This window comes from Euprymna scolopes, chromosome 30 (genome assembly GCF_053919585.1).
Source record: "Euprymna scolopes isolate OS-2025 chromosome 30, ASM5391958v1, whole genome shotgun sequence".
In the NCBI taxonomy this organism is placed as follows: Eukaryota; Metazoa; Mollusca; class Cephalopoda; order Sepiida; family Sepiolidae; genus Euprymna; species Euprymna scolopes.
In genome coordinates this window covers 55,360,612-55,380,808 of record NC_136511.1, presented here as the reverse complement: position 1 = coordinate 55,380,808, position 20,197 = coordinate 55,360,612, and the positions used below count along the sequence as shown (strand labels likewise).

The following is a 20,197-nucleotide window of genomic DNA, read 5'->3' as shown; positions in this document are numbered from 1 at the left end:
GGCTCGCGTCGGACTAAGTGTTAGAGACCATTTTTACGCATATGTAATTAAAATGCATTAAATAAATACATTTAAAGAGAAGGTATACACAGTTGGTAAAAGCAAAACGAGAAATAAACAAACAAAGTGAATAAATAAATAAAAAATAAAGTAATAAGAAACGACTCGCATGGAAGCAAAGAGTTAAAGACAATATATGCGCATATAGTTAAAATACATTAGTCAAAATTTTAGAAAAAAAAAAAAAAAAAAAAAAGCAGTTGCCATTTTGGTAATATTAGGATTTGTTAAATTAAACTTAGCTTATATTGTTTGCCCATTTTCAAAATTTTCGCGTTTGTCAGCGAGCGAACCCTGCTTAGTGTGTCGGCTTCACTTCCTTTCCCCGGATTTTATATCTATTTATAGTTTAGTGCGCACATGTGTATGGTAATTTTACTTTTTTTTTTTTTTTTCTTTTTCCCTTTTATTCTTTATTCTTTTTTATTTTTTTTTTATTTAGGTTAATCTTCTGCCTTCTATAGTAGAAAGAAAGTTGGTCCTAGCTCTGTTCTATATTCTTGCATAGGCTATTCGTTTTCGAGTAGAGTTCTGACCTTAAAAACGGCTCGCGTCGGACTAAGTGTTAGAGACCATTTTTACGCATATGTAATTAAAATGCATTAAATAAATACATTTAAAGAGAAGGTATACACAGTTGGTAAAAGCAAAACGAGAAATAAACAAACAAAGTGAATAAATAAATAAAAAATAAAGTAATAAGAAACGACTCGCATGGAAGCAAAGAGTTAAAGACAATATATGCGCATATAGTTAAAATACATTAGTCAAAATTTTAGAAAAAAAAAAAAAAAAAAAAAAAAAAAAGCAGTTGCCATTTTGGTAATATTAGGATTTGTTAAATTAAACTTAGCTTATATTGTTTGCCCATTTTCAAAATTTTCGCGTTTGTCAGCGAGCGAACCCTGCTTAGTGTGTCGGCTTCACTTCCTTTCCCCGGATTTTATATCTATTTATAGTTTAGTGCGCACATGTGTATGGTAATTTTACTTTTTTTTTTTTCTTTTTCCCTTTTATTCTTTATTCTTTTTTTATTTTTTTTTTATTTAGGTTAATCTTCTGCCTTCTATAGTAGAAAGAAAGTTGGTCCTAGCTCTGTTCTATATTCTTGCATAGGCTATTCGTTTTCGAGTAGAGTTCTGACCTTAAAAACGGCTCGCGTCGGACTAAGTGTTAGAGACCATTTTTACGCATATGTAATTAAAATGCATTAAATAAATACATTTAAAGAGAAGGTATACACAGTTGGTAAAAGCAAAACGAGAAATAAACAAACAAAGTGAATAAATAAATAAAAAATAAAGTAATAAGAAACGACTCGCATGGAAGCAAAGAGTTAAAGACAATATATGCGCATATAGTTAAAATACATTAGTCAAAATTTTAGAAAAAAAAAAAAAAAAAAAAAAAGCAGTTGCCATTTTGGTAATATTAGGATTTGTTAAATTAAACTTAGCTTATATTGTTTGCCCATTTTCAAAATTTTCGCGTTTGTCAGCGAGCGAACCCTGCTTAGTGTGTCGGCTTCACTTCCTTTCCCCGGATTTTATATCTATTTATAGTTTAGTGCGCACATGTGTATGGTAATTTTACTTTTTTTTTTTTCTTTTTCCCTTTTATTCTTTATTCTTTTTTTATTTTTTTTTTATTTAGGTTAATCTTCTGCCTTCTATAGTAGAAAGAAAGTTGGTCCTAGCTCTGTTCTATATTCTTGCATAGGCTATTCGTTTTCGAGTAGAGTTCTGACCTTAAAAACGGCTCGCGTCGGACTAAGTGTTAGAGACCATTTTTACGCATATGTAATTAAAATGCATTAAATAAATACATTTAAAGAGAAGGTATACACAGTTGGTAAAAGCAAAACGAGAAATAAACAAACAAAGTGAATAAATAAAAAATAAAGTAATAAGAAACGACTCGCATGGAAGCAAAGAGTTAAAGACAATATATGCGCATATAGTTAAAATACATTAGTCAAAATTTTAGAAAAAAAAAAAAAAAAAAAAAAAAAAAAGCAGTTGCCATTTTGGTAATATTAGGATTTGTTAAATTAAACTTAGCTTATATTGTTTGCCCATTTTCAAAATTTTCGCGTTTGTCAGCGAGCGAACCCTGCTATGTATATATATATGTATATATATATTATGTATATGTATATATATATGTATATATATATATTATGTATATGTATATATATATCTATATATATATTATGTATATATATGTATATGTATATATATATTATGTATATATATGTATATATATATATGTATATATATGTATATATATAGGTATATATATGTATATGTATATATATGTATATGTATATATTATGTATATGTATATATTATGTATATGTATATATTATGTATATATATATATATTATTTATATATATATATATATATTATTTATATATATATATTATTTATATATGTATATATTATATATGTATATATATATTATGTATATATATGTACATATATATGTATATATATATTATGTATATATATGTACATATATATATATGTATATATATATATATGTATATATGTATATATGTTTTAAAAGAGATGAGAACAATAGTCTAAAGAGCTGAGTGTATTTTAAGTAAACACTTCATCAAATTTCCACACTAACGTAATGTACTTGCAATAACCCTTATCCCTGAGTGGCTTCCGGGCCTTGATAAGTGGTGATCACTGTGTAAAAAAAAAATTATATATATTATGTATATATTATATATATTATGTATATAATATATATATATATAGATATTATATATATATATTATATATATTATGTATATAATATATATATATATTATATATATATATTATATATATTATGTATATAATATATATATATATATTATATATATATTATGTATATAATATATATTATATATATATTATATATATTATGTATATAATATATATATATATTATATATATTATGTATATAATATATATATATTATATATATATTATATATATATTATATATATTATGTATATAATATATATATATTATGTATATAATATATATATATTATATATATACTATGTATATATTATATATATTGTATGTATATATTATATGTATATATTATATATATTATGTATATATTATATATATATTATATATTATATATACTATGTATATATTATATATATATTATATATTATGTATATATTATATATATTATGTATATATTATATATATATTATGTATATATTATATATATATTATGTATATATTATATATATTATGTATATATTATATATATTATGTATATATTATATATATATTATGTATATATTATATATATATTATGTATATAATACATATATATATTATGTATATATTACATATATATATTATGTATATATTACATATGTATATTATGTATATATTACATATGTATATTATGTATATATTACATATGTATATTATGTATATATTACATATGTATATTATGTATATTTTATATATGTATATTTTGTATATATAATATATATATATTATATATATATATTAATTATATATATTATGTATATATTATATATATATATTATGTATATATTATATATATTATGTATATATTATATATATATTATATATATTAGGTATATATTATATATATTATATATTTTATATATTATGTATGTATTATATATATTATATATATATATTATTATATATAAATATTATATATATATATATATATATATTATATAAAGTTGGTGCAAAATTAATAACGTTTTTTGACGTTCAACTTCAAAAGATCATAACTCCATTCATAATAAACTTTATTATTCGAAATAAGAACCATTAGAATCGACACACTTTTGCCAACAAGAAACAAGTTTATTCATCCCATCAGCATAGATATCTGGAATTCTGGTAGCGATGAAGTCATGTAAGGCCGATTCAGCATCATCTCTGCTTTTGTAGCATTTTTCCTGCAGGAAGTTGTCAAGATGCTTGAAAAAGTGATAATCAGTTGGCGAGAGGTCCGATGAATATGGTGGATGAGGCAGTTCGTTCAGCTGAGCAACATGTGGACGAGCGTTGTCATGGTAGAGAATTGGTCCTTTCATATTGACCAATCTCGGGCACACACGTCGGAGCTTCTGCTGCATTTCATCAATTTGTCATTAGTACTTCTCAGCTGTAATCGTTCCGTCCGGATTTAAGAAGTTGTGTCGGATGAGGGCGGCCGCAGACCACCAAACAATCACTATAACCTATTTTTGGATGCAATATCGGCTTCAGGAAGTGTTGTGGAGCTTCACCAGCATCCAACCACTGTGCTCAACATCACCGGTTGCCATAGAGGATCCACTTCTCAACACATGTCACAATCTGCTGGAGAAATGGGTCGTTTTGGTTGTGCAGAAGGAGTGTAGAAGACATCTCAAAATGACAATTTTTAGCTAATGTAAATATCTCCTCTCATCACCTAGGACATAAGCTAACCAACCCTCTTCTCTATTGTTTCAGAGTGTAGAGTGAACAGCATTCTTTAGTGGAACTTGGAGGACGCACTCAGACTACATCAAGATCGTCAGTCTCTTCGCCCATTCCTCATCGACTAGGGAAAGGTGTGCTACTCATCTAATTATTTTGATTATCGCTCGATTCATGCGGCACCCATTTATCCAACTTTTTTGACTTCCCCATTTGCTTTAAATGGCGAATGACTTGAGTTGTCGACCTTGAGTTCAACAGCAACTTCTCGTGTGGTTTTGCGAGGATCGGCTTAAATTAAGGCTTTCAAACGTTCAGTTATCAGCCGCAGTCTGTCAGCCGCAATGGTCTTCATCTTCGAGTCTCTGATCACCATTGCGAAATTTCTTGAACAACCATTGTGCCACACGTTTGTTAGTGGTTCCTGGGCCAAACGCATCATTGATATCACGAGCTGTCTTGACAGCTTTTCGGCCTAGTTTGAACTGAAAAAAGAAAATTGTGAGGATTTGAATTTTATCTAGTCTGTCGAAAAGCCTGCAAAAAAATAAGTGGAGAGATTGAGAATGGGTACGAATAACACGATTCGATAGAGCAAAAAGTGCACTTCTAAATATAGCATGGCTATATATATATATCAATGAATTAATTCAGAAATCTATATATATAAAAGCGAAAATGTATGTATGTATGTGTGTTCGCTTTTTGTGTATGTCTACAAAAGGCTTTTTTTGCCGTGATTCTCGGTTGGCTTGCTCCTTCTTAAAACTTTTTATATGCTGTCTAAATAATAATATCTACGACTAAGGAACTCAGGTCGCAGCTATCTTTAATTTACCCGACTTTTACAAGCTATTTTCGAGATATTTTTTGATCGCCGCGTAGCGGGTAAAACAGAAACTGTCTTCCAGCGCAAAACTAGGTCAAATATCACTCTACTTAAAGTTCTCGCACCTGCTAATTTTGGTTTATAAACGTCAACTTAACACATTTATCTATTAATCTATTCTCGTGGTCGAGATGGTTAGATCCCAGGTTTTTTTTTCCATTTCCTTTCCACCTCTGCGTCAAAGGTTTGGGGTTTAAGCTTACCTGTCTACTAAAACTTTTTTTTTCTTTTACACCTCCAAACACCCGGCCAACGTTTTTTTTGGGTGTTTTTTAAACAGGGTTGTTTTGATCTATCCCCCCCCACACACACACCTTCAAACACCCGGGCAACGCCGGGTACCCCCCCCCCCCGCTAATCTATATGTATATATATATATATATAAAAGCGAAAATGTGTGTATGTATGTTCGCTTTTTGTGTATGTCCAGAAAGGCTTTTTTCAGAGAAGTGGTCGGTCGGCTCACAACTTAAAACTTTTTATATCACATATAAATCATAATATCTCCGAGTTAACAACGGAGCTCGCCTGTCTATTTAATTTGCTCGACTTTAGGAAGATAAATATTCAACATTTGTCACTCGCCGCATGTGGATTAGTCTTTTTTCTAAAAAACAAAAGCGACACTAATTCGAGCGGTATTTTTCCTGTGGCGATCGGCGGAAATGTCCGAAAACAATCAGCTTTAATCAATGTGGAAGTATTTTCCTTACATCAGACACATTGCTATTCTATTTGGACAAGGGGAGCTGATCACCCCCCCCCCTCCAACATGTTGGGAAAATAAAAATAAAAAAAAAGCATTCTGCAGTAAATGAAATACTATCCCGCAGTCAAAGTTGACCTCATTAAGTCATTAAAACGTGCACCTGCCAAATCTAAGTAATTAAATAAATTCAAACGTGTTTCCGTTTGTATGTTGCGGTAGCCCAATTGTTAACATAGCACGTGTTTTTTTTTTCACACTTTAATTTCCTACTTCGCCTCAAGGGTTCCGGTTCGATCCTCATACTCACCTACCAAAACTTTCTTTTTATTTTAACCCATGGCATTTTCGATTTACCTCCAAGCATCCGGGCAACGTCGGGTACCCCCCCCCCGCTAGTCATATATAAAAGTAACATGTGAGAAAACGATATTGTTTTTGCATCAACCTAATATATATATATATATATATATATATATATTATTTCCACACCCTAAAGAATGCCGCGGCCCACAAGAGCCATGCCAGCCAACGAACTGGAAGTCTAAGACTCGAGTTTCACCCTCATTTGGGCTGCTCATCAGAATTTCTTGTGTGTAGGTCATTTTCTCAGTTGGTAGAGTGCTTGCTTCGCATGCAGGAGGCTTGGGTTTCAAATCCTGGGTGCGGATATGTCTGACTGATGAGCCCAAATGAGGGCGAAACTCGAGTCTTAGACTTCCAGTTCGTTGGCTGGCATGGCTTTTGTGGGCTGCGGCGTTATTTGGGCTGTGGAAATAATTATATATAATCTCTCACATTCTGAAAATTATATATATATATATATATATATATATATATAATACAGCATAATAACGTTTGACACACAGATTACCATCAGATCACCGAAGTTAAGCAACGATGGGCCTGGTCAGTATCAGATGGGTGACCACTTTGAACTTCCAGGTGCTGTATGTGCTCTCCACTTATCTCGGCATCGTTTCCAGTTGTCCTGAACTTCTCCTTGCCACTGGACTCAAACAGTGCCGATTCAAGAGAGGTGTGGTTGGAGATTGTGCAACCCTTGACACACAATTACATGTACAGCTGCCCCTACAGAGGGTATCCTTTGTTTTTCAAAACCGAACGGAGGCATCAACATATATATATAGTCGTCCACAGGATCGGCACTCATAAATTATATCTCCAATATCGTTTTTTGATCGTCACTTTTAAAATTTGTTTATTTACAAAGAGCTTTGTATTAGACTAAATAAGTAGAGGGGGGGGGCTTATATAGTCATCCACACTGTTTTGCTGTATCACAGATCTTCAGTGCGACTAGACTAGCACCCATACCAAGCCAGGTAGCCATCAACAACAAGGAGAATATCGATTAATAATTATTGAGGGTAATAAAAAAAAAACATGGAGAAAGAAAAAGAAAAGAGGCAATCTTAATTCACTACCAAATTTTTGACAAGAACATCTAAGAACGGCAATAAATTATTCACTTAGGTTGAAATAAATTTAAATGTCAAAAAAACAAAAACAAACAAAAACAAACTCTTGGCCTCTTTCTGGGTTGCACATATTTAAAAAAAAATTTTTTTTTTTTTTACATTTTCACCCCAAACAAGGCACAGACAGTGCCACTTTGATGTAGGGGGCTACTATCATGGAGATAAGTTGCAAGGATACTACGTAGGGAGTTGAGCAGCAAGATGTCTGTTCACATTACGCTTTAACTTCTGCATGTCAGTACAGTTAGGGAAGCAAGAACTTGAAAGGGAATTCCAAAGTCTAACAGTTCTAGGGAAGAAATTAATAGAGTAGAAGGACTTCTTACATCTAGGGATTTCTACTGTGCAGGGGTGGGATTTTGCTGCTTGTGGGGTTTGTCAGAGGTATTTATGTCGAGGGGGTATAAGGTCTTGTAGTTTGTTCGAGCATTCACCATTAAAATACTTGTAAAACAGGCAGAGGGATGCAACATTTCGTCAATGGGACAGAGGTTGAAGCTTAGATGACCTATCAGGTTGGCGACTCTCTTTTTAGAGGAGTTAGAGACTAGTAGCAGATGTACCAGCCCCAAATGTGACAACAATACTCCATACATGGGCGAATGGTGGCCTTGTAGAGGTACAGGATACTTTCTAGCATGGTAAAGAGAGCCCACCTTCCTCACAGCAACCCTGGCAATGCTCTTAATGTATCTGTTCCAATAATATTACTTGTAATGTCAATCAAATCTATGGGCATGCAGGTGCCAGGCTTGAGAAAGAAAAAGGATTCAAAGTGAAATGGATTATTTACTTAATTACAGCTGATTTTTGATTTCTAAGAAAAATAATACTAAACTCCCTACACTCCTTATAAAAATTTCAGAGAGTTTAAGATAGAAATTAAAACAAAATCTTTCTTTAATCTACATGGTGATCCGAAAGTAACTCCTTATTCTAAAATAACTATAATGTATTCAAATGTTTTAATATGTTTCTCGGTTTGTGTGTGTATATTACTTAATGTGTGATAATAAAATCTATGCTTTTGTCCTCTTTTTAAATCTGTTATATGAATTTGGTTTTTAATCTTGAAGTTATTAGTTCCATTTAGCAAGAGTTTCTTGTGAAATCAGTTGATGCAGTTCATGGTCGACTTGAAAAGCTGATGGCGAATGGTGGTGCCCATATTTAATTTTGAATAAAAGTCCCTGTTATATGCTTTCTTCTCATATTCATTAATTGGAGAAATTATAGTTATTTTAGAATAGGGAATTAAGTTTGGGTTACCCTATATATATATATATATATATATATATATATATATATATATATATATATATATATATATATATATAGGGTAACCCAAACTTAACTTATTTATTTATATATATACATATATATATATATATACATACATATATATATATACATATATATATATACATATATATATATACATATATATATATATATAACTACTTCATTTATTCACATAAATTTAATATACAAAAGTATAGATTTATGCGTAAACTTTAAGTATTTACTTCAAAAGTGCTCAATACGTAGGTAGAGCTAGTTAGTAATTTATAAAATATATATGGCGATTAAGCTACACTGAATATTCTGCGTTTCATCCAACTATAGGATTTGTCAGGCTTATGCGTTAATCGCCATATATATTTTATAAATTACTATATATATATATATATATATATATATATATATATATATATATATATATATATATATGCAACGGTTTTGTTGACATTAACAGTAATTGATTAAAGAGATTTAGTTAGAAAAGGATTGGGGTTGGGTGAAAGAACAAGTCTACTCAACCAAACTAAAAGATCTGGAAGAACTTGAAGGAAGAATACGTGAAGTTATTAGTTTCGTCCCACAAGAGTTTTTGTGAAATCAGTTGATGCGGTTCATGGTCGACTTGAAAAGCTGGTGGCAAATGGCGGTACCAGTATTGAATTTTAAATCAACGATATTTTATAGTTATTTTAGAATAGGGAGTTACTTTCTAATCACCCTGTATATTCTTCTAATATAGTAAAAATTGTAATGTGTAATTTTCAATTTTCAGTTTTCAAAATAATTTTAATTTATGGGGAGGTAAGTAGAAAATATAAACTCAAGTCTAAGAAAAAAATGTTTTGCGGATAAAAATCAGCACAAATATTTCTAAACAGTTACTAAAAAATTTTAAATTCCAATAAAACTCCGATTTTATAAAGATTTTTGAAGAATTAGGTGCCTAAAAAATAGTTGTTCTGTCACTCGTGTCTTTTGAATCCCGAAAAAATTTTTCGTACGCAGGGACAAAAATTTTTCACACTATACTTCATAAGCTGAAAATTTCCTAAGCAGAGTGTTTTGTATCTAGAGGTTACACTATATATATATATATATATATATATATATATATATATATATATATATATACTAGCAAAAGTACCCGTCGTTGACTGGGTTCAAAAACAGTCTACAGAAAATGGACTCTGATTTATGAAAGTATGATAGGTTATGAAAAGGAAGGGTTGTTAATTTGGGTTGAATTTGGAGAATTTGGAGATATCAAAACCAAAGCAAAATATGATTAAAGTAAAAATAAAATAGATAAACCCTATAATTTATTATACCATACCTGTTCACACTGAAACACTTATCACAATATTCTGTGGATCTATATTAAAAAAACCTTGTTAAACTTTGTGACATATTTCCATTCTATGGCGGTCAGGTGCGAACGAACACCCCATAATTTTATTATATCATATTTCTTCAAACTGAAATATAATTATAAAAGTATACTTACGCAGATAGATATGAAAAGTCTTTATTAAAGTTTGTGCCTATTTCCATTCTATGGAGGCCAGGCACGAACGCAGACCCGACAATTTTATTATACCATCCCTATTTAAATTAAAACATACCTATCAAAGTATTCTTATGTACATCTATATCAAAAACACTTGTAAACGTTTTTTTTTTTTTAATTTTTAAATTTTTTATTTCCATACTTTGTGGACCAGGCGTGAACACAGACACCACAATTTGATTGAACCACCGTTCTGCCAGATCAAACATACCCATTCCTGTGTCTTGATACATCTTCTATCATTATATGTAATCAGTTTTTTAAAATAGTCAATCATATAAGAGCCTATTCGTGACCAGACACACACACGCACACAGTCAATCAGCTTTAATCCTTGGATACACCATTAAAAATGAGTAACAAAATACAGTACAGTATATAATATGTATGTATATAATCAAATAACATTATAAATAACCACTTTTTTAAATTTTAATATCGAAACAGCTTATTTAAGCCATTTTTCACGTGTTCGTTTTTCTGTTTTCATCGTTTGTTTGCCTTACATTAGTTTTTTTTGTGTTTTTTCCCGCTTAAATGTTAACGTTGTTTTCTTTTTTTATTTCGCTTATAACAAACAAACCTACGTCGTCGTCGTAACACTCGACGATTTCCGGCCGCGCACCTATCAATTTGGTTCTTAAATAAATTCAAACATCTTTCACTAACTCATTCTGGCTGGCCGATTTAATTTCAAACTTCGCTTCAGGGCTTCCGGTTCGATCCTACCCCCCCCCCCCGGGTTCTTTTTTATTTAACACCACACACACCTATAAACACCCGGGCAACGCCGGGTACCCCTGCTAGTCAATCTATAAAAGTGAATGTGTCTGTGTATCTGTCTGTCTGTGTATCTGTGTGTCTGTGTGTGTGTGTACATTTCCCTACGCAATAACTGTCAATTTTAAGTCTACAGACTCGAAATTTGATATATAGGGTACTGAGATTTGGGAAAATCTTCGTGATCGGTTTTGGGTCAGAAATTTGGCGATTAAGGGGTCAAAGTTCAACGATTTGACCTTTGAGAACTCTACCAAACTCCTCCGACAATTTTGGGTCTAAACACTTGAAATTTTAGATATAGGTTCCTTGGACATGGATCTAACTTAATAACTCAATTTGAGCCCAAAAGAACCAATAAATTTTCAGGGGTCATAATAGGGATCAAAGTTTAAAAAATTGATCTTTTTTTTTGCTCAACATACACCTCGAAACACCCGGGACACGCCGGGCTGAAATGCTAGTATATATATATAATTCCAGGTTAATATTTTCCAGCGATAAAGTAACCAATGAGGTGAATACAAGATGCTCAATACTGAAGTAGGGCAAGATATACTTTTTATTTGCTTTACATTCATGAGCATGTTTCGGTCAGCCAAGATCAAAGTGTAGTATCTGTTCTTCAGCTGCTGCACTTACATTTCTTGTTCTCTTTCAGTGGAGGAACAGTCCTTCACGACTGAGACAATTTTTTTATTTTTGTACCTTTTCTCCATGTTAAAAAACAACCCTGGTGTCTAACTCTGCCCCGTGGGGAGGCATTGTAAATAGGTACGGGCGATATTGCTCATACAAAACTTTTGTATGAGCAATATCGCCTGAAGAGTTTTTAGTTACTTTAACTGGTTGACCGAAACATTCTCATGAATGTGAGTGACATATTAATGCTTACATAAAACAAATATTATTTTATATATATGTCAGCCCCTTTAAGAAACTCGTTTCTTATCGTTGAAGACTTTCAGTTGAATTAAGTCGGTCAATTTAGCTCTTATGCATAGATCATCATATAACAATTAGATCACTGTGACTGAAGTTAACAACATTCAAAAATAAAATGTTTAAATTCAACATTATTTCTCACGGTTAATGGTAGCCGATTGGATAAAGTCTTTGCTAATCGAGCCAGAGATTTTTTGTTTTAATTTTTTTTTTTTATTGCATTTTTACCCCAAACAAGGCACATTGCTACTTTATTGTAGGGGGCTACTATCAGGGACATAAGCATCAGGAGTACTGTGTAGGAAGTTGGGCAGCAAGATGTTGGTTCATGTTACCCATGTCAGTACAGTCGGGGAAGCCGGGACCCGGAAGGGAATTCCAAGGTAGCTGTTCTTGGGAAGAAACAACTGAAGTAGATGGCTCTCTTGCATCTAGGGATCTCTACTGTGAAGGGGTGGGATTTAGCTGCTTGTTGGGTTTGTCGGGGGTATTTACATCGAGGAGGCACAAGTGCTTGCAGTTCGTCAGAGCATTCACCGTTAAAATACTTGTAGAACAGGCAGAGGGATGCAACATTTCATCGATGTGACAGAGGCTGAAGTTTAGCTGACAGTTCAGGACCTATCAGATTGGCGACTCTAATGCACCAGCCCAAATATGACAACAATATTCCATGCATGGGCGAATGGTGGCCTTATAGAGTTATAAGTAATTTCAGGCGTTAATAGCTTTCTAGCACGGTAGAGAGAACCCACCTTCTTCGCAGCGGTCCTGGCAATGTTCTCAATGTAATTCTTCTAATTGCTCGTGTTGCCGGGTTCGAATCTGTCAACTGGTGTTAATCGTGACACCTTGCACTGAAGATTCCCGAAAGGATGAAACACTAGTGTCTGTAGGTATTTAATTATTATAGTAAATAATTATATATATATATATTATATATATTGTATGTGTATCTGCTAAGACACTTCATGTTCGTATATAAGTTATCACTTTTCACAGTGAGATGGTGATTAATCGTATGTCGCTAAGGGATGACTTCAATTTTTGTGAAATGTTATTATATACTAATGGGAGGTGCACCATCTTGCCCATTTGTAAAATACACTTAAATATATTTTAATTTATGCAGATTTCGTATTTATTATTACTGAGCCAATTCTCTATTGAATATTATATTGTACCTAATATATAGTTCTGATTTCAAAATTTAATAAAGTTACTTGAGTGCCGTCAGCTAGAATTGAAACCAAAATATTTAGTGCTACAGCCGCATTTGAGCTATTGACATATAGATAAAAAAAAGAATTAAAATTAAACCACTTCAATCTATGAATGAATTTGCACATGCAAAAAAGTAATAGAAAAATGTCGGTTGGTTAAAATGAACATTTCAACTTGCTTGATGCCTCTGTTCAATCTCGAAAGGCAAAAGATATCTCCTGTAGGAGCAACTGTGCATGTAATGGTGAGGCAAGGGTTACTGAATCATTAACTTCTGAATCGGCACTGTTTGAGTTCAGTGGCAAGGAGAAGTCCAGGACGACTGGAAACAATGCCAAGATAAGCAGAGAGCACATACAACGCCTGGAAGTCCCAAATGGTCACCCATTTAGTATTGACAAGGTTCCATGTTGCTTAACTTTGGTGATCTAGCGGGTGTGATTCAGTTTGCTGAAATATTTCGGTGCAAGTTATCCATTCATCCAAACAAAGATTTTACTCGTTATAAACCATCCTTGGTGTATGATTACAATTTCCTGTTAATTTCAGTGTTTCCAGTAGTTTAAGAGTTTATTGGTTAGATAGTTTCTTTCTCTCTCTCTCTCTCTCTCTCTCTCTCTCTCTCTCCCACTCACACACTGTTTTATTTATATATATATTAGATATCAATTAATATATATTGGTCAAATTTCAGTTTCTTTGAAATATTTTTAAGCATTTTTTAGGAGGCATAATATGAGCATGGTCCTGATTTAAAAATTCAAATATTTCACATTCTTATTGAATTTTATCTATAGTCATTTGAAACAAATTATTTTTCAATTTCTTAAAATTGTCTAAGATTTTAGACATTTTTCTAGAATCAAACCCATGTAATTAATTTTTTTATCAAAATTGGAATAAGGATTCTATACGTAAGGGTTAGTAAGATTTCTAAATGAATGTAAAAGTAATGGAAAATTGTTCTATTCAGGGAATTATTTTTCCCTTCCTGGGACGGGTAACTATTCTAGATAAAATATCTAGAAAAAAATATTTAGGAGAAAAACAATGTTGATGAACTCAGTATAACAATAGATGGAATTAACGGAAAAGTAGCAATTAAAAAAAATGATTAAACTTTTTTTTTTTTTTTTTACTTAAATTTTACTTTTCTGCTTTGTTTTATTTATTTATATTTTTCTTGTCTTTCTTTCGTACAATTGTCTCGCTTCACTGATTTAAAACGTTTCATTTACCGTCTGAGCTTCTGATAAATCGCTTTTTTAATGCTGAAATGGCGTCTATTTTTTAATTCTTTCTCACAATGATTTTTCATTGAGATGCACATGGAGACATAAACAAATTAGCAAGTATATTAGTACAAAATTATACACAGCATTAATTATATTTAAAAATCACAGTATTATTTGATACAAGGGAGATAATTAAGCTATACTTATATGCAGTTATTTCCCTTGTATAAACATTTTGTAGAAATTTTAAAAACGCTTAAATGCAATCGTCAATTTGCTTTTTAGGTTTAAACCTAATACGGGGAAAATCCAACTATTCAAAATGGAGCACTCTGAATTAAGACTAAAATAAAAATTGATTCTGTTGAGTAGGATTTCTTCTCTGACTAAGAACAGCTACTATATCTTGATCTTTTAAAGTTTGTTCGAAAATTTGAAATCGAAGTCACGGTTCTTTGATGATAGGAGTTATCTGCCCTTTCGATTTATATTGATTATTATTTCTATTAGTATTTATTTGCTTTCTCACCAAAGCAAAATGTGACACGAGGTCGTTTTTAATGTGAAAAAGGGGAAAAGGACCACTCTGGTTGGGTCCAAAAATAGTAATTGCCCCAGTATAGAGGGTTTCCCTTCCATTGACTGGGACAAATTACACTAAGTGCAGCAGCAGTGCAGTCAGTGCAGCTGCAGCATCTGCAGAACAGATAGTATTTATTTGCTCACCCACCGAGCAAATTAGGCACAAGGCCGATTTTTAATGTGAGGAGTGAAGGGAAAATGGGGACCAACTCCCCGGGGAGTAGGGGAGCTGGATAGTGACAATTGGTATGAAGGGTTGCCCCAACATTGACCAAAGTCTTATATGTGGGGTCGCCCCCACATATGGTCTTTGCTTGCAGTATCTGCCGGGATAGATACTACACTTTGATCCTGGCTCGAAGGCCAAGATAATATGTATTTGCTCCCCCACCGAGCAAATTAGGCACAAGGCCGATTTTTAATGTGAGGAGTGAAGGGGAAATGGGAACCAACTCCCCGGGGAGTAAGGGAGCTGGATAGTGACAATTGGTATGAAGGGTTGCCCCTACATTGACCAAGGTCTTATCTGTGGGGTCGCCCCCACATAGGGTCTTTGCTTGCAGTATCTGCCGGAACAGATACTACACTTTGAGATATCAAATCCTTTATTCATGTTAAAAATACATTGAAAATCAACAATGAACAAAAAACTTAGGCACATGGCCAACTCAAAAGATTGTGGGTGTCGTTGGTCATCCTTATCACTCCAGAACTAAACAAAATCAAAAGTTTCTCCGAGCTAGTATCTTTCACCATAATACCACATTCACCCTTTCATACTGGGGGACATCCTACTTAACTCCCAATTTTTAAAACATTTTTTATTGATGTGTAAAAACAAAACAAGATAACAATAAAAATGGTACAATAATTCATTTGTGTCGAGGGCAGGGGTGAAAAAAAGGGGGGGGTAGGACCCTCCCAACCCCGTCTAGTTGATAGACTGCCCGTTCCACTAGGTTTGTAAAAGTAACCTGGCTTCTGCGGGTCAGTCTCTAAGTGGGGATACCCTCTAGATGGGGGTGAATGGAGAAAAGAAAATTTTGTGGGTAAGGAATGGGGGTTAGTTTGTATTTCTTTCTCTCCAAGATGAATGAAATTTAGAAGAGGGGGTGAAAACAAAAATTGCAAGAAAGAGGGGGTAGGGATCTTGGAGGCTTCCTAATCAGGGAGGGATGGAACACACACTCAGCTAGCTGAGAGGCTATTTGTTAAATTTTACTTTACGGAACTGCGCGTTCCACACCTAGGCGGGGAACACGTATTCAAATTTGGCTCCTCTTCGTACACACAGACTTGCTACATGTATCCATCTTCTGTCAAATGCCGTACGATGCAGCCTTCTTCTATCACATCTGATCTTCACCCGTAGTTGGTGTTTAAAGAAAGCGATCAGATCCTAATCAGAAAAAGACAACACCCGCCGCAACCTTGCAGATGCGACGTCCAAATCACCATTCTCGCCACGGCCAGGATCGTAACGTAGACCATTTGTCTTTCCTGGTCCCATAGTGGCCTCACATTGTCCATGACATTGGATACGGTAATGAGGCGAGGATGCTCAGGATCGATGCGAGACGTCACCTCACTGACATACGACCAGTACCGGCGGAGTTCGCGGCAATCGAAGAAAGCATGATCAGTCGTTTCTACGGTCGTTGTCCCACAACAGGGACAATCAGGCGACTCCAAAAACCCAGAACTGCATTGTACATTGTTGAGTGGAAGTGCATTTCGGGTCAAGAACGAGGTCGGGGAAGGTGGCAGTAACCACGGGGTGCCACGGTTGGTCATCTTGCATATAGTGGCTCAGGAAGTCCAGCCTCTCAGCGTCTCGATGACACTTCAAGTCTGGCATTCCCAAGCTTCCCTCACACGGACGTTGAATACAGACCTGTCTGCTCACCCAGTGTCTTCCTCTGTCCCAAAGAAGTGAGGACAAGAGTTCAATGAGAGCTGTTAGGTATTGTGCAGGCAGGGGAAGTACGGCCAGTCGGTAAAGGATGAGAGGAAAGACGTAAGTGGCGCACGCCTCAGCTCTACCCTTTAAGGAAAGTTTCCTAGGAAGCCACGAATTAACTGCAGCCTCCACCTTTGACCGTACCTCCAACCAATTTTTGTCAAGCTGGAGACCCAGTCCAAACCACACACCGAAGATCCGAACCGGGCCATCTGTCCAGCTGAAGGGCACCAGGAGGTTGGCGTTGCCACTCCAGGTGCCCAACCGCAGTCCTACCGACTTGCTGCGGTTTATCTGGGTCTCTGTAATTCTTTAATACTGAGCGAGTGCCTCCGACATGATCTCGATTTCTCTGAAGCTCGACACAAAGACCGTGACATCATCGGCGAACACGGATACCTTGGCAGCTGAGCCACCGGGTATTGCAATTCCGCGCAGGGCCGAATTTGTCTCCCCACGTCTCAGCTTGCGGAGCAGGGGCTCCAAAGCCAGGACATAGAGCAGGGGCGACAGCGGACAACCCTGACGAACCAACCGAGAGATAACAAAGGGTTTCGATCGCTACAGATACTACACTTTGATATTGGCCAAAAGGTCAAGAACAACAGAAAAAAGGCAAGCCCCTTTTAGCTAAATGATTTTAAATCGACTTTACCTTCTGACCAGATCGAAGTTAATATCTGTCCTGGTCGATATTACTCTTTCCATTGGAAGGGGTTGGTTTATTGGCGATTGCTCGACACACACTAATTGGGGGTATTAATCGTGGCAAATTTTGTACTCGTCCTGAGTAGTCTTTGGACGGGGGTTGGGCTGGATAATTAACAATCAACTGGTCTGTTTTTTGTTTTTTTTTAAATTTTGTCATAGGGGGAGATACAGATAAATAAACTCAGGGTATTATTGTAGATGAATACCTTTGGATACCCCCCCCTCCCGAGGAAATTAAATTCTACTTTTCTTTAAGTGATTACGAAAAACTTTGCAGAAAGAAAAAGAAAACAATTATTTAGAATTTAGAGTATTGGAATTGTTTGACATATTAATTTAACGTAAAATGATCCTCCATTTCCTGGTCATTTTAGCATTTTAGGACAGTTAACATTTTTATTATGGGAGATAACTACTAAGCGTTTTTTTTGTTTTTTTTAATTTTTTTTAGGGGGTTGGTCCACGTTTATAGATGATTATGTATGGTTTTATGCCGTTGCTTAGGGTTATTGATTTAACAAAAAATAATTAACTGTCCTGAGAAGCTACAATGGCCCACAAATAGGGATCATTTTATATTAAATTTATATAGGAAACTAATGCCTCACTTTAAATTCTAAAATATATTTTTTCTGTCTTTTCCTTCTAACCGTCACTTTTTTATTTATTTTATTTATTTTATTTTATTTATTTTCGGGTGTTCACATGCAATCGCGTTAGGAAATTTGATTTTTTTTTTTTTTTTTTTTTCATAGGGGAAGGAGAATTCAGTGGAGAGTGTTAATCAATTATGCATGCAGTGAGGTTAATAGGATTTTAATGCAGTGACTCACTTTGATGCACCGGTGATTTGACTGTGTCTCTTCGAAATTTAGTACATCTCAATAAAAGTTTCTTAAACTGTAGAGTTAGATTGTACTGCCCCAGTCTAAGTTATTCTTATCACATATTCGAAAAATCACGGCATAATGACGTTGACACACTGGTTCTCGTCAGATCACTAAATTTAAGCAATGATAAGTCTGGCCAGTACCAGATGGGTAACCATTTGGGAAGGCTAGGCACTGTATGTTAGCACTGAGTCAAAAAAATTTGAGGGTGGTATCTGGGGGTACGCTTAACTCATGGGGAAGGATACACCCCCAAGAGGGAACGCAACGGGAAACTACCATCTTTACTTGTCTTCCTGTGATGACCATGGCTCTACAATTTGGAGAGCCGTGGTCACCGATGCTGTTAAAACAGCAGGCCCGCTGCATGCACGCGAAAACAATTTTAACCTTACCAAATTACTCAAAGTAACAGAAACAAATATTTGAATTATTTGAACGACTATTTCCATCTATTTCTCATATTTTTCATGATGTTTCGGCCGATGTAATCACTAACCTTCTTCAGGAGCATCTTTTCAAACTTGAGAATCTCTCTTCTCAAACTTAACTTGTACAGAAATTTGAACTGAATCCTTTATCTAATCCATGGGAGTAGATTATCCTCGTTCCCTCAGTCATGGCCGGGTAGAAGTGTTACAACAAATTACACGATCAAAAAATATTTAAAATTAATCGTCATCATTCACCATACCTTCGTTTACATTCTGGTTCCAGTTGAGACTTACCTGAAAAGAAAGAAGAAAAAAAAAATTAAATATTCTCTTGGTTAAAGGCAAAAATATTTGAATAGAAGAATCTATTATAAGGCAATTTTGTGTATGTGCCTCCAGCTGAAATTCAAAAACTACAAAATAAAAACTCACAAAGTTAGTATATTCTTGCTAGGCATTTCCCTGGATGAATACTATTCAAAATAAAAAAAAAATATATATATATATTCATTCTATAGGTTTCAACTTGACTGACGTTTTTTCAGCCTTTTCTAATGTAATTTTTTTTTATAGAGGAGAGGTGAATGACTTGGATTATTCTTATTTTCAGTACATTAAAACAAGAGAGAGGAATGCGCTAGGAGGAATTGAAAGAGGAGTGGGGGAAGGGATATGTAAAGATGGGGAAAGGAGAAAAAAAGAGATGGATGGATGGATGGATGAATCAAGATAAGTACAGAGATAGAAATCATAATATAAAGATGTTCCTATTTACTTGCCTCTCCAAAAGGGCAGAGTTAGACACATGGTCGATTTTTAATGTGGGGAAAATCCAGCTCCCCAAAAAAGGGTTCACTCTGGATAGGAACAAAAATAAAAATTGTTTCAGTCATGAAGGATTTCTCCTCCACTGACCGAGGACAGAAAAGGTGAAGTGTA

General features: G+C 34.1%; 2 protein-coding genes across 8 annotated transcripts in view; one reads left to right on the top strand and one right to left on the bottom strand.

Moving 5' to 3' along the window:
* Positions 1 to 20,197, top strand: part of LOC145254811 (glycosaminoglycan xylosylkinase-like) — a 795,724-nt gene that overhangs the window by 97,114 nt on the left and 678,413 nt on the right. The gene's annotated exons all lie outside the window — the stretch shown is intronic.
* LOC145254812 (uncharacterized) overlaps positions 10,045 to 20,197 on the bottom strand; it is a 560,817-nt gene continuing 550,664 nt past the window's right edge. For 5 of the 7 annotated variants that reach the window (XM_080113629.1, XM_080113630.1, XM_080113626.1 and 2 more), the window contains one exon: positions 10,045 to 19,552. In XM_080113629.1, the coding sequence (XP_079969755.1) occupies positions 16,656 to 17,057 (402 nt within the window). In that variant the 5' untranslated portion in view covers positions 17,058 to 19,552 and the 3' untranslated portion in view covers positions 10,045 to 16,655. The remainder of the gene's footprint in view (positions 19,553 to 20,197) is intronic. The other 2 variants (XM_080113632.1, XM_080113631.1) reach the window with 1 other exon arrangement.